Here is an 11,156-nt window from a genome sequence, read left to right on the forward strand (position 1 = left end):
ATTGAAAGGTCTCGCTTGTTTTAAACTGTGAACTACAATAAGATTTCATCCTTTTCAGATTTTATTTGTAGACATTTTTGGAAATTAAGCACAAAACTAATTATTTATTTAATTATTAACTATTAGATCTCCTGTTTGCTTAGTACTGTGTCAGAGACCCATTTTATCCTATCTGTCAGAAATCTATGTATTATGAGAAAAAAATGTCTGATATTCTTGAGTAAATAAAATTCCAGATGAAAAATATGTTATTATTATCATTATTGTGCAATTTACTTTAAGTGGCTAAAAACTCTTTGGAGGGAGCTAAAGTGTTTCAAAGCAGAAAACACTGTGACTGAAAACACTGTAAAACCCTGATGACTGTAAGTCTTTCATAAATGAAAACTTTATCGGTATAATGAAAATTATGAATGTTTATGATTGTTGAATATACTGAAATAGGTTTGTCTTCCACACAGGCTCTGTAAGATGTGATTAATGCTATTAAAAAGGTGTATTTAACTCAATCCATAGTAAACCTTTGATTGTGAAAGCCTTGGAGGTCTGAAGCCTTTGTTCAGTAAGTAATCCTCCCTTGCTATAACTGTATTTACATAAATCCACGTGATTTCCCTTAACAACAACAACACTAACAATAATGATATTAAAGTTGCAGTTTATTCTTTACACTTAGATCACACTAATGTATTTAATCGTATCTGACACGAGTTTTTATGAGTTTTTATAAAAACATATTAATCAATGAATTTCGCAAAAATCCCGGCTGTAGCAAATACCAATTAAAACTCATCCATGCAGATTTATTTTTAATTTCTTTTTTTTAAAGTTGTGTTGGAAGGTTGGATAAACAGTCAGGGTTCGAAAAATGTGAACTTTCTGGCAATTATTTTCGGAGTTCAGCCTTCAAAAGTTAAGAAAATTAAATACTCGACTGAGAAGCTTTTATTTTGTAAAGGAAACAGCGACGGAAGGCCGGAAGGATCAGAAGAGTCTTTGCTCTTCCGTGTTGTCAGAAAACCATAGAATCTGTAACAGGGTGCGGGACACTTGTCAGCAGGTACGTTGGTATCTACTGTTTTTAAGAATTGACCACACTTCTTACTCCGTGAAATGTTCATGTCCCGTGAAGTTTTGTTAAATATGAGCCTAGCTGGCCGCCAGGGTTGTTGATGACAGCTGCGGTGAGGGATGGACTCGTTTACTGAACACCCTGGTAGCATGCTAATGTTAGCGCTCTCACTTTTACCTAATGGGAGGAGGTGATATTTGTGTCAGGGAACTTTGCCTGCTGATTAGCGAATTCCTAGCATTTCAAACAGTGTTCAGATTTTATTAGGAGAGCTAGGAGCCAGTTTAATTAATCGATATTTTAAACGAAGCCAAAGTTTCTAAAGAAAGTTGGGTTTTGTTTGGTTTGACAGGAGCATCCCTGCGCAGCCACGCAGGAAAACAAAAGCGGTGTAATGTCAGCCGATGAGCTCCTGCTACTGCTGAGCTACTGACTGCCACCTTCACGATGGGCGACAACCCTCACCTGCTGCTCGGCAGGATCCGCTTCCTGAACAGGTGCATCGAAACTTTCAGGAGGAGCGAACCGGTGCCCGAGTGTCTGTGTTATGTCCCCAAAGAAGTGTGCTACAAAATCTGCAAGGATTCATCTTCCAGCTCATCCGCTTCCTCCTCCGGTGCCTCTGCGGGAGGCTCCACCGTGGGAAAAACCATAGTCTCTGTCTTCGAAAGCCCCCATCAGACTGCCCACAGTAAGAAAGCATGCAAGTACAACATTGAACCAAAGAAAGGGACATGCATCCGGACAACAGGGGAGGAGTACTGTAATAGCCAGGGCCTTTGGGTCAAAATGAATAAGGTAAGACGCTGTTACTTCCCCTTGGATGCAGTGACATCAGTAAAAGTCTTTGTGCTGCTTGAAACAACAATAACCCTTTGTTTACATACACTTTACATACTGTTACAGTGGTGGATGCTCACATTAAATAATGAGGTCCAATAATCCAGTGAGCCTAAAAGCACTCAGACAGTTTCAGACAGTGGATGAACTGAGTGGCTTTGCTAAGGCTCAGTATAACACAGCTCTAAAAGGGTCAAAGAATAAAAGTATTGAGCTGCAAAGTAACATATTAGGTACATAGTAGTGAAATTTGACCCTCTTTACAAATGAAACTCACATTAACTGATTCCAGTTCTTATATCAAATGTTTTTTCTGAATGAAAGGCAAGACTGAAGATTTCAGTTTGTGATATCATATTAGGATCTTCTCATGTCTGCAGTGATTTTCATCCAAAGATATGCATTAGGTTTAACTGGTAATCTCAGAAAAACAGGTGATCTTGTCACTATCAATAAGAGCTCTGTAAAATGATGAATCATGAATATAAGCTCGAGCAACTGAGTTAGAAAGAGAGAGGTTTATATATTTTTGCCACATTTTATTACAGCAAAAATAGATTAATCTTGATTATAATTATTGCAGTGTATATTGCACAATAATGGTGCACATGTCTATTGTGGTTAAAGTTAGAAATAATGAGTTTTGTTACATACAAATAATTCATGTAAGCCAAACACAGGAATTATATTCCTGTGTTTGGCATCAAATAAAACTATTTCAGACAGTTTTTCAGCTCTTGGCTCTGTATGAGGTCATAGAAAGCTGATATCCCTAATGTCATCTCAGACATGCAGCTCCTCATACCTGCTGTTTAAACCCTCTGGTTGCAAAAGGGCAAGCCATTCAGGAAAACAGTTGGCTTAAAGGTAACAAGGGTGGAGTGAAATATGGATTTTTCAGAAAGTGGATGAACTTTGTATACAAGATAAATAAGAATTTTTTATGAGCTGTGACACAAAATTTAAAATATGGAACTCGAAAAAGGTATTATAGGTTGATTTGTGTGTTCTCAATTATTGTAAATTTGGTAAGAAAGCAAATGTTGACCAGTTGATCCGTGGCTGTCCCCAGGAGCAGCTGGAGGAGCACCGTCCGGGCCAAGATTTGGAGGAAGGCTGGATCCTCGTGTGTAAACACACCGAGGGAGGCGACAGGCTGGTACCCGTGGAGTCACCAGAGACTGTCACTAGGCAGCAGCAGCTCTTTGGCTACGACCACAAGCCCTGCAACAGGTGGGAACAAGTGGTGGATGTGGAGAATGCACTTTACATTGGCGAGAAACCCAAAATCGCAGAGTGTGATGAGGCTGCCATCCAGAAGCTGAGGTGAGTCCGTCTGTGCAAAGTTAAAATGGAAAGTTGAGTTTTCTGGTGCAGCAGATTTTAAAATGAATGCAATTAATGCTCAGTTGAACTGTTTCAGGTATGTTCCTCCTACTTGGACATATGAATGTGATGAGGACCTCGTGCATTACTTCTACGATCACATAGGAAAAGAGGACGAGAACTTGGGGAGTGTGAAGCAGTGTGTGACCAGCATCGATGTGTCTTCATGCTCGGTGAGCAAAATTAAGCCCTCGTCACAAATGAAACTCGCATCGACTGACTTTAAATCTCATTTCAAACAGTCTAAATCTTCCTAAGTATAAAAAAAAGAAAATGAGGATTGTAGTTTGTGATGTCATGTTAAGGTAAATAGAATACTAGTAACTAGTCCGTAAGGTTTGTTTTCTTTTCTTTTTAACGTTGGCAAAACATGGATTGGCGTTCTCGGTGGAGTTACATTGGACCTCTTTCCTGATGACATCAAAAATGCAGTGAAAGGAAACTAGATTGATCTGAGAAGTTTTTATTACTTTAATTTGACCCAGTGACCATCATGATAGACAGTCTAGTATAACATGCATGTAATTATTTGTGGGTATGACAAATATGTATGTATTTATGAATTTAAAATGGGTTTGTTTATGAATTCAGTCCATTCATCAAACCTTGATATTTGCTTACAGGAAGATCCCAGCGGGGGGGCGAGTTGCCTGACAGATGGCGATGTTGAAACTTACTGGGAGAGCGACGGCATGCAGGGCCAACACTGGATCCGCCTGCACATGAAGAAAGGCACTGTGGTCAAGTAAGGAAACACAAAAATTGAGTAATAGTAAAGAATAGTAAAAATAAAGTCAAAGGCTTGGACAGTGCAGTGACTATGACAACAAGATCATTAAGATAAACTGTAATGTAAACTGTGCCACATGCAGTTTTTTGCCTTGTGGTGTAATGTATATATTAATATTAGTATATATAATGGTATGAATATAATGTTTTTGGGTTCTAAAGTAAGAAGTTTGACAACAACTGATCTGGGTATTATACCCAAATTTTGCACTATCCCTATGATGGTGTAATCATCACGTAGAGTTGCTATATTAGACATTTAAAAATGTGAAGCACTTTATGTCTCTTTTTGTTTCACTGATAAGCTGCTGAGGTCTCAATATTTTATTTATTGCCTGTTTTGTTTACTAGTAAGCTGATACTGACTGTGGACTCAACGGATGATAACTACATGCCCAAAAGAGTCACAGTGTTTGGAGGAGAAGGAGACAACCTAAAGAAGCTAAGTGACGTCACCATAGATGAGTAAGTTTTGTCAAACGAGATTATTGCTACAGTTTGCAATTTAACAAAAAAAAAAGTTCAAAAATGAATGCATACTGATTACAGTTTATATTCTACATTTATGTACTTTTACTTTTATGTTTCTAGTAATCTGATAGGAGAAGTGTGTGTGCTTGAGGATATGACTTCCCATTTACCAGTTATAGAAATTCGGATCGAGGAATGTAGAGGTCAGAATTTTTATGTTTTTGTGTCAAACTAGCTGATTTCTGTTTGAATGCTTTTGCAGGAGCTTTTGCACTGAACATAAAGCAACGCTTTTTTCCTCATTTTGGCTTTTACAGAGGATGGAATAGATGTGCGGATCCGAGGCTTGAAGATTAAGTCGTCCTGTGAGAGGGATCTGGGTCTGAACGCTGATGTTTTCCAGTCCTCTAACCTCGTCCGCTACCCACGTCTGCAGGGCACCCCACCAGATATCCTGTACCGCAGAGCGTTAGTTATCCAGAGGTAGGTCAGCGAACATTGTGCCCCATGTACTTTTTACAGAACTAAATATTTGTCTTCGGGCTTGGAAAAAATATCCTTCTTCAACTTCTCAGGCCTTTACCCTCAAGATAAAGTGTTCTGATTGTCCATGTTATCTGTAAACAGAAGGTGTTTCCAGTTTGTGTCTCTTTCTGTCTGCAGGTTTATCAATCTTTTGGACAGCGCGCTCCCGCACCTAGTGCCAGCCTGGGATTACAGCCTGGGTACCTTCAACCAGATCAAAGTGAGCCGTCCTAAAGCTTTTAACATGTCATTTATGATCTGTGCACAACAGCAAGCATTTTTTATGTGTTTCTTTATAACATGTGTCTTTTGGTGCCCATTAGAGCATAAAGCAGTTCTTGCTGCTGTCCAAGCGCCGCTCAGCCCTCATCACTCAGTGCCTGAAAGACTCGGAGACCAGTAAGCCAAACTTCATGCCTCGACTCTACATTAACCGACGTCTGGCCATGGAGCACAGGGACAACTCATCTCTGGACCCAACCTGCAAGAACGCCGTCTTCAACCAGGTAGGGACCAGAAGGAAGCCTAAAATTCAATGTGTAGAGAAGATGTGCAATAATTCAGATGCTTTATTTTTCCTCTTGCAGGTGTATGAGGGTCTCAAGCCGTCAGACAAGTTTGAGAAAACTTTAGATTACAGGTGTGCATTTTATCAGCCTCTTGTGTCCAATATTTAGGACTTTTATAACTCGAGGATTAAAATCTGAATCTCCAGTGTGCCTTTTTGATCCTTCAGGTGGCCCGCTCGTTATGACCAGTGGTGGGAATGCAAGTTCATTGCAGAGGGAATTATCGACCAAGGAGGTGGATTTCGAGATAGCCTCGCAGACATGTCGGAGGAGCTTTGCCCCAGCTCGTCCGAGTGTCCCATGCCTCTCCCGTTCTTCAGCCGGACATCCAATCAGGTAGTCACTATCCCATTGCCGCCTATCATCAGAATGGATATCACTGTTGTTCTAAAAGTGTCTTTTGCTCATCTGTCAGGGTGACTTTGAGGCTAGAGATTATTACGTTCCCACCCCTTCCTGTAAAGAGTTCCACAAATACGAGTGGATCGGTCAGCTGATGGGTGCTGCTCTCAGAGGGAAAGATTTCTTGGTGAGTCTTTTGTAGGTTGTTTGCAATTTTAGAAATAGTGTAAGAATATTTATTGGGTTTTAACAAAAATGTAATGGTTTTATTAAATTATTGTAACATAGATAATTACCATTGTAAATATTTATTAGTTGTAGATATTTGACTTTTCAGACTTGCTGTGTGTTCACTCCTGCAGGTTTTGGCTCTTCCGGGGCTTGTGTGGAAGCAGCTGATTGGGGAAGCTGTCAGCTGGAGTAAAGACTTTGCTGCAGTAGACTCTGTACTGGTGAGGATATTCAAATCATTACATTTACATGGTGGTGTCATTTAAATGTCAAAGCTTTGAAAGAAGAAAAGTCTCTGCTGACTGTGTTTCATAAAAGTACAAGAATTTATTGTCACTATTTTATAATAATTATTAATTTGCTCCTACAGTTTGTTGATCGATTACATTTGTTTCATGTAGCGTTTTGGGTTTGTTTTTTTCTTTTTGCATTAAAATTAAAATCTAGAAGGAATTAACAGATTGGATGGGTTGTTTTCCTGGTTGCCTCACTGTGAACATGTGTTCAGGTAAACCTTCTGGAGGCCATGGAGAACATGGACCAGGAGACATTTGAGTTCCGATTTGGGGAGGAGCTGGTCTACACCACTCTGCTGACGGATGGCTCAATGGTGGAACTGATCCCCGGTGGCAGTAATGTGTCAGTTCGTTATGAGGACCGCAGTGAGTTTATCCGCCTGGTGCAGAAAGCTCGGATGGAGGAGAGCAAACAGCAGGTGGGCTTCACATAAATTGGAATTACCCGTATTTCTTTTACTCTTTAAGCCAACTCTTTGTAAAATACTCCAGTGATGTTTTAGTGGTTTGTACACGTGTGTTACAGATTGCTGCCATACAGACGGGACTGCTGAAGGTGGTTCCTCAGGCAGTGCTGGACCTGCTCACCTGGCAGGAAGTGGAAAAGAAAATATGTGGAGACCCAGAGATCACTGTGGAAGCTCTGAAGCGACTCAGTGAGTGTCCGGCCTGGATTTAAACTGACTTTGACTATAAGCAGACATTTTTCTGTCGTAATTAAGAAAGTGAAATGGGACCATTTGCAAGTAATTTATCCAAGACACAACTGGAAGTGGATAAATTCAAATAAAATTCTAGCTTAGTTTAAACTAAATCTAATTTTAGCAGTGGTATCTGTTATGTTTTCGAATGAATTGTATTTCATTTTCAGTACACCCGTGTATGCATGTGGTACCTTTTTTCACAAGTGGACTTGGCGTAGCTTTAAAAATACAAAACAGGTTGACCTCTTGTGGGACTTTTCCCATCTTCGTTTTATCCACGTTCCTTTCAAATCCTCGACCACAAATGAGGTCTGAGATGTTGTTTCTGTTAAGGTACAAGTTAAGGTGAAGTAATAAGATGCAAGTTGTATTAAGTCACAAAATGCTGCAAGTAACCAAACCATTGTAATCTTTTGTTCTCCCCACCAGCACGTTATGAGGACCTGGAACAAAGTGATGTTAGAGTGCAGTACTTATGGGAGGCGCTGACAAACTTCACCAATGGTGAGTTCACTGTTTATTTTTGCCCCATTTTAAAAAGTAGTAAATGGCTCTCACAACATAAACTCTGCACCAATGGCCAAATATAAAAGACAGATAAAGCTTTTGGGTCCGAAAAATGACGCCAATGGAGAAATCCCTTAAATTGCTATTTTTTGTAATGACCAGCAGGGGGCAGATCCTCTGGTGTTAAGAAGAAGACGGGTTGTATAAGATTGAAAAATAAACCTTATCGTGCTTTGTCTATGAGCTCGGTTCACTCTTTCATGGTGAATTTATGGTCTAGGTTCTAGGTTTATATAAAGATGCTAAATTGTATTTGTGTCTGCATTATTCAAGTGCAGATTTTGACCCAGACTGATATTCTTGATTTCTGTCTTCAGAGGATCGCAGCAGGTTTCTGAGGTTTGTAACCGGTCGAAGTCGTCTTCCTGCACCTATCTACGTCTTTCCTGACAAACAAGGGTGAGTTCAAGTGTACGTAGTTATTATTATTTGACTACAATTAGATTTAGATTTGATTGTAATTTGTTTTTTGTTGTTTGTTTTCTTGATTCAGCTCTGAAACGACTGATGCACTTCCACAGTCCTCCACATGTTCTAGTACCCTTTATCTACCCAACTATCCGAGGTATAACAACCCCATGTGCTTTATGTGCACTGTTATTAATGATGCATTGATGATTTAACAGAAGTTAAATCTCTTAAAGATTATTAAGCAGTTTTTGAAGTTGACAGCACTGTTACATTATTGTCTTGTGTTTCCTCTATTCCTTGTTTTGTCCTGCAGTGCGAAAGTTTGTGAGGAGAAGCTGCGCTATGCTGCGTACAACTGTGTGGCCATTGATACCGACATGAGTCCCTGGGAAGAGTGATCTCCCTACTGTTTCACTGACCGCTGCACACGCCACAACTCAGTCGAATCAAGATATCTTGCCAACTTTTCACCATACCCTCACAACTGCCAAATAACCAATAGCTGTATATAATAAATAACTATATGGAAACATGGACGTGACTCAGTATGGTTTTTATTAACTTTTTATGTGTTCAACTCAGTAAAAGATCAAATTTTTCTTCAAGACTCATTTAACCCAGACAAAACAGGAAGAAGTTATCATGACATGTCATGTTTAAATGTTGCTGGTAATAAAAATGAGTAAACAGTGTTTCTAAACCCAAACTGTTAAAAATGATCAAACAGATAAAGTCATCTGTATAACACACGGTCCAATTAATTACTGTTAATAAAATTTTACATCAGATTTACGCATTATATGTATTTACTCATTCTTAATCTTTATTTTATTATATTTGTATCTGAAAACAACCTATTTAAAGTACCTGTGTTACACGTTCTTTAACATTATGTCTATTCTTTTATTATACATTTTGAAATGACATCTGTTTTCACTACTAACTCTAAAAATTGTAAAACAAAATAGAAGTTGTTGCGGGGTGTGGTTTGTGACTCAGCCACTGAAGAGGGAGAGGGCAGTGCCAGGGAAGGATGGTCAACAGCAGGTAGCCATCGTTTAATCGTGGCTCCTCTATTTAAGCAGCGTGACGGGACTCGGGGAGGAGAGTTGGAGTACAAAAGCAAAAATAACAACATGGTGATACACAGTGAGAAGCAGACAAAGGCACGCTGAAAGACGCGTGCATGCAAATACATAAACAGAACATTTGCACCATTCCCTGCAGTCATCAAGTCCTTTTGTCACAGCAGTAATTAAATACATGTCATTATCCACTCACCAGCCACTTCATATGGCAGTAATGGCCCAGTCTATAAAAGATCTTGAGCCCAGAGGTCTTTTCAACCTTTCTCTGTTCAACAAATATAGGTGATTATATGATGTGGTGTGATATGGATGTCCCTTACTTATATTTGATGTGTGATTGTGTTCCTACACCACTTTCTTGTTGTTAGTGTCTTTAATGTCTGCAATGGTAACAACTCTGTTATTGTGGTTATATTTGTCTGACAGTTGCTACAAGGCACAGATGGAATTTATAAAAGGACAAGTAAATAAAAATAATACTTTGTTTGGATCTGCCATCCCTTTGGCAAGGTCTGTTAAAAAACTCAACCGTCACTCTTAGATAAGATCAAATTGGTTAGGATGTTCAGGAACAGCGAAATACTTAAGCCTAACATGAGCTGGAGACTGCAGGAACAGTGGAGGGAGTTTTATATCACCATGGACTGAGAGGTTGCTGACCAAGAAAGACTGCCTTGCTTCAAAGTTGATACTTTCAAGCGTGACTGAAATGTGCCGCTGCCCAGATGGACAAGCTAAATACATTCTGGACAAAAGTTTTATGGTCAGACAAGACCAACTGAGTTATTTGGCTGCAGTGACAAGAGGTTTGTTTGGAGGAGTAAAGATGACCTAAAAACATTATACCAGATGGTGGTTGCATCATGCTCTGGGGCTGTTTTGCCGCCAGTGGAACTGGTATATTCCACAAAGTGGATAGAATAATGAGGAGGGAGTACCTTCAAATTCTTATACTTTACTTTGGATCAACAACTAAACTTGAAGGCAGTTGGGTGTTTCAAGAGGACAATGAGCCCAAACACCCTAACAGAACTGGTTTTGAAATGGATGAAGCAGGCTAACATAATGCGTGTGGACTGGCGCTTTCGAAGCCTCAGCCTTAACCTTATTAAAAATGTGTGGATTGTGGGTCCATGCCAGGGAAATCAATTTAAATGAATTCTACCAATTCTGCCAAGAAGAGTGGCCAAATATCCTGCCAGAATTAAGGCAGAACCACAAGTATCTGGTATCTTGCTAAAGCAGATTTTAGCCAAATATATGAGGAGGTGCATGCATATTTTGGACCCTGTGTGGATTAGAGGAAAATAAAGTTCAAATTTGTACATCCAATTCTTGTTTGTTTGTTTTTTTAAAGTTATGAAAGATGTATGTTGCATAAGCAAATAAATCATGAAAGTCCCAGAATTACCATGATATTTATGCCCATGACGAGTGTGTAAACTTCAGACCACAACTGGAAAAAATATGACTTAACTAACATATAGTAACATATATACTATATGTTCTAATCATTTTAGATAATGAATTTCTGATTTTCATGATTTATAAGCCACAGTCATCTAAAATAAAACAAAAAAGGCTTGAGATGTGTTATTGGGATATAAAAAAGTTCACATTTTTGAATAAAATTATGAAAAAAATAAACTTTTTCAGAATATTTCAGATTTTGAGATGCACCTGTATGTGATACCTTGAGCGATATCTGGAAAAATGATAACAGCAAGAGTGAAAGGGAAGGTTTACAAGATGATAGTAGGGCCTGCTATGGTGTATGAAGATGGCGGCACTGCAGGAAGACAGGAGGGAAAGCTGGAGGTTGAAGAACTGGAGATGCTCAGACCTTAATTGAGAGTGACCAGAAT

At 39.2% G+C, this 11,156-nt stretch overlaps 1 protein-coding gene across 1 annotated transcript; it reads left to right on the plus strand.

The window, feature by feature from the left end:
- Nucleotides 1-996: 996 nt before the first annotated feature.
- On the plus strand, nucleotides 997-8,760 carry hectd3 (HECT domain containing 3). Its single transcript, XM_085377725.1, has 20 exons — nucleotides 997-1,060; nucleotides 1,425-1,870; nucleotides 2,985-3,238; nucleotides 3,336-3,471; nucleotides 3,922-4,043; nucleotides 4,439-4,552; nucleotides 4,679-4,761; nucleotides 4,876-5,041; nucleotides 5,222-5,303; nucleotides 5,407-5,589; nucleotides 5,671-5,723; nucleotides 5,820-5,988; nucleotides 6,068-6,181; nucleotides 6,357-6,446; nucleotides 6,734-6,940; nucleotides 7,048-7,177; nucleotides 7,655-7,729; nucleotides 8,110-8,191; nucleotides 8,286-8,357; nucleotides 8,517-8,760. Exons 2-20 carry the CDS (start codon nucleotides 1,520-1,522, stop codon nucleotides 8,599-8,601), a joined length of 2,568 nt encoding a protein of 855 aa, XP_085233851.1. The 5' UTR covers nucleotides 997-1,060; nucleotides 1,425-1,519; the 3' UTR covers nucleotides 8,602-8,760.
- Nucleotides 8,761-11,156: the final 2,396 nt, after the last annotated feature.

The sequence above is a fragment of the Diplotaxodon limnothrissa genome, linkage group LG18, assembly GCF_057381915.1.
Source record: "Diplotaxodon limnothrissa isolate DT_005_m linkage group LG18, D_limnothrissa_male_GT1.1, whole genome shotgun sequence".
NCBI classification, from domain to species: Eukaryota; Metazoa; Chordata; class Actinopteri; order Cichliformes; family Cichlidae; genus Diplotaxodon; species Diplotaxodon limnothrissa.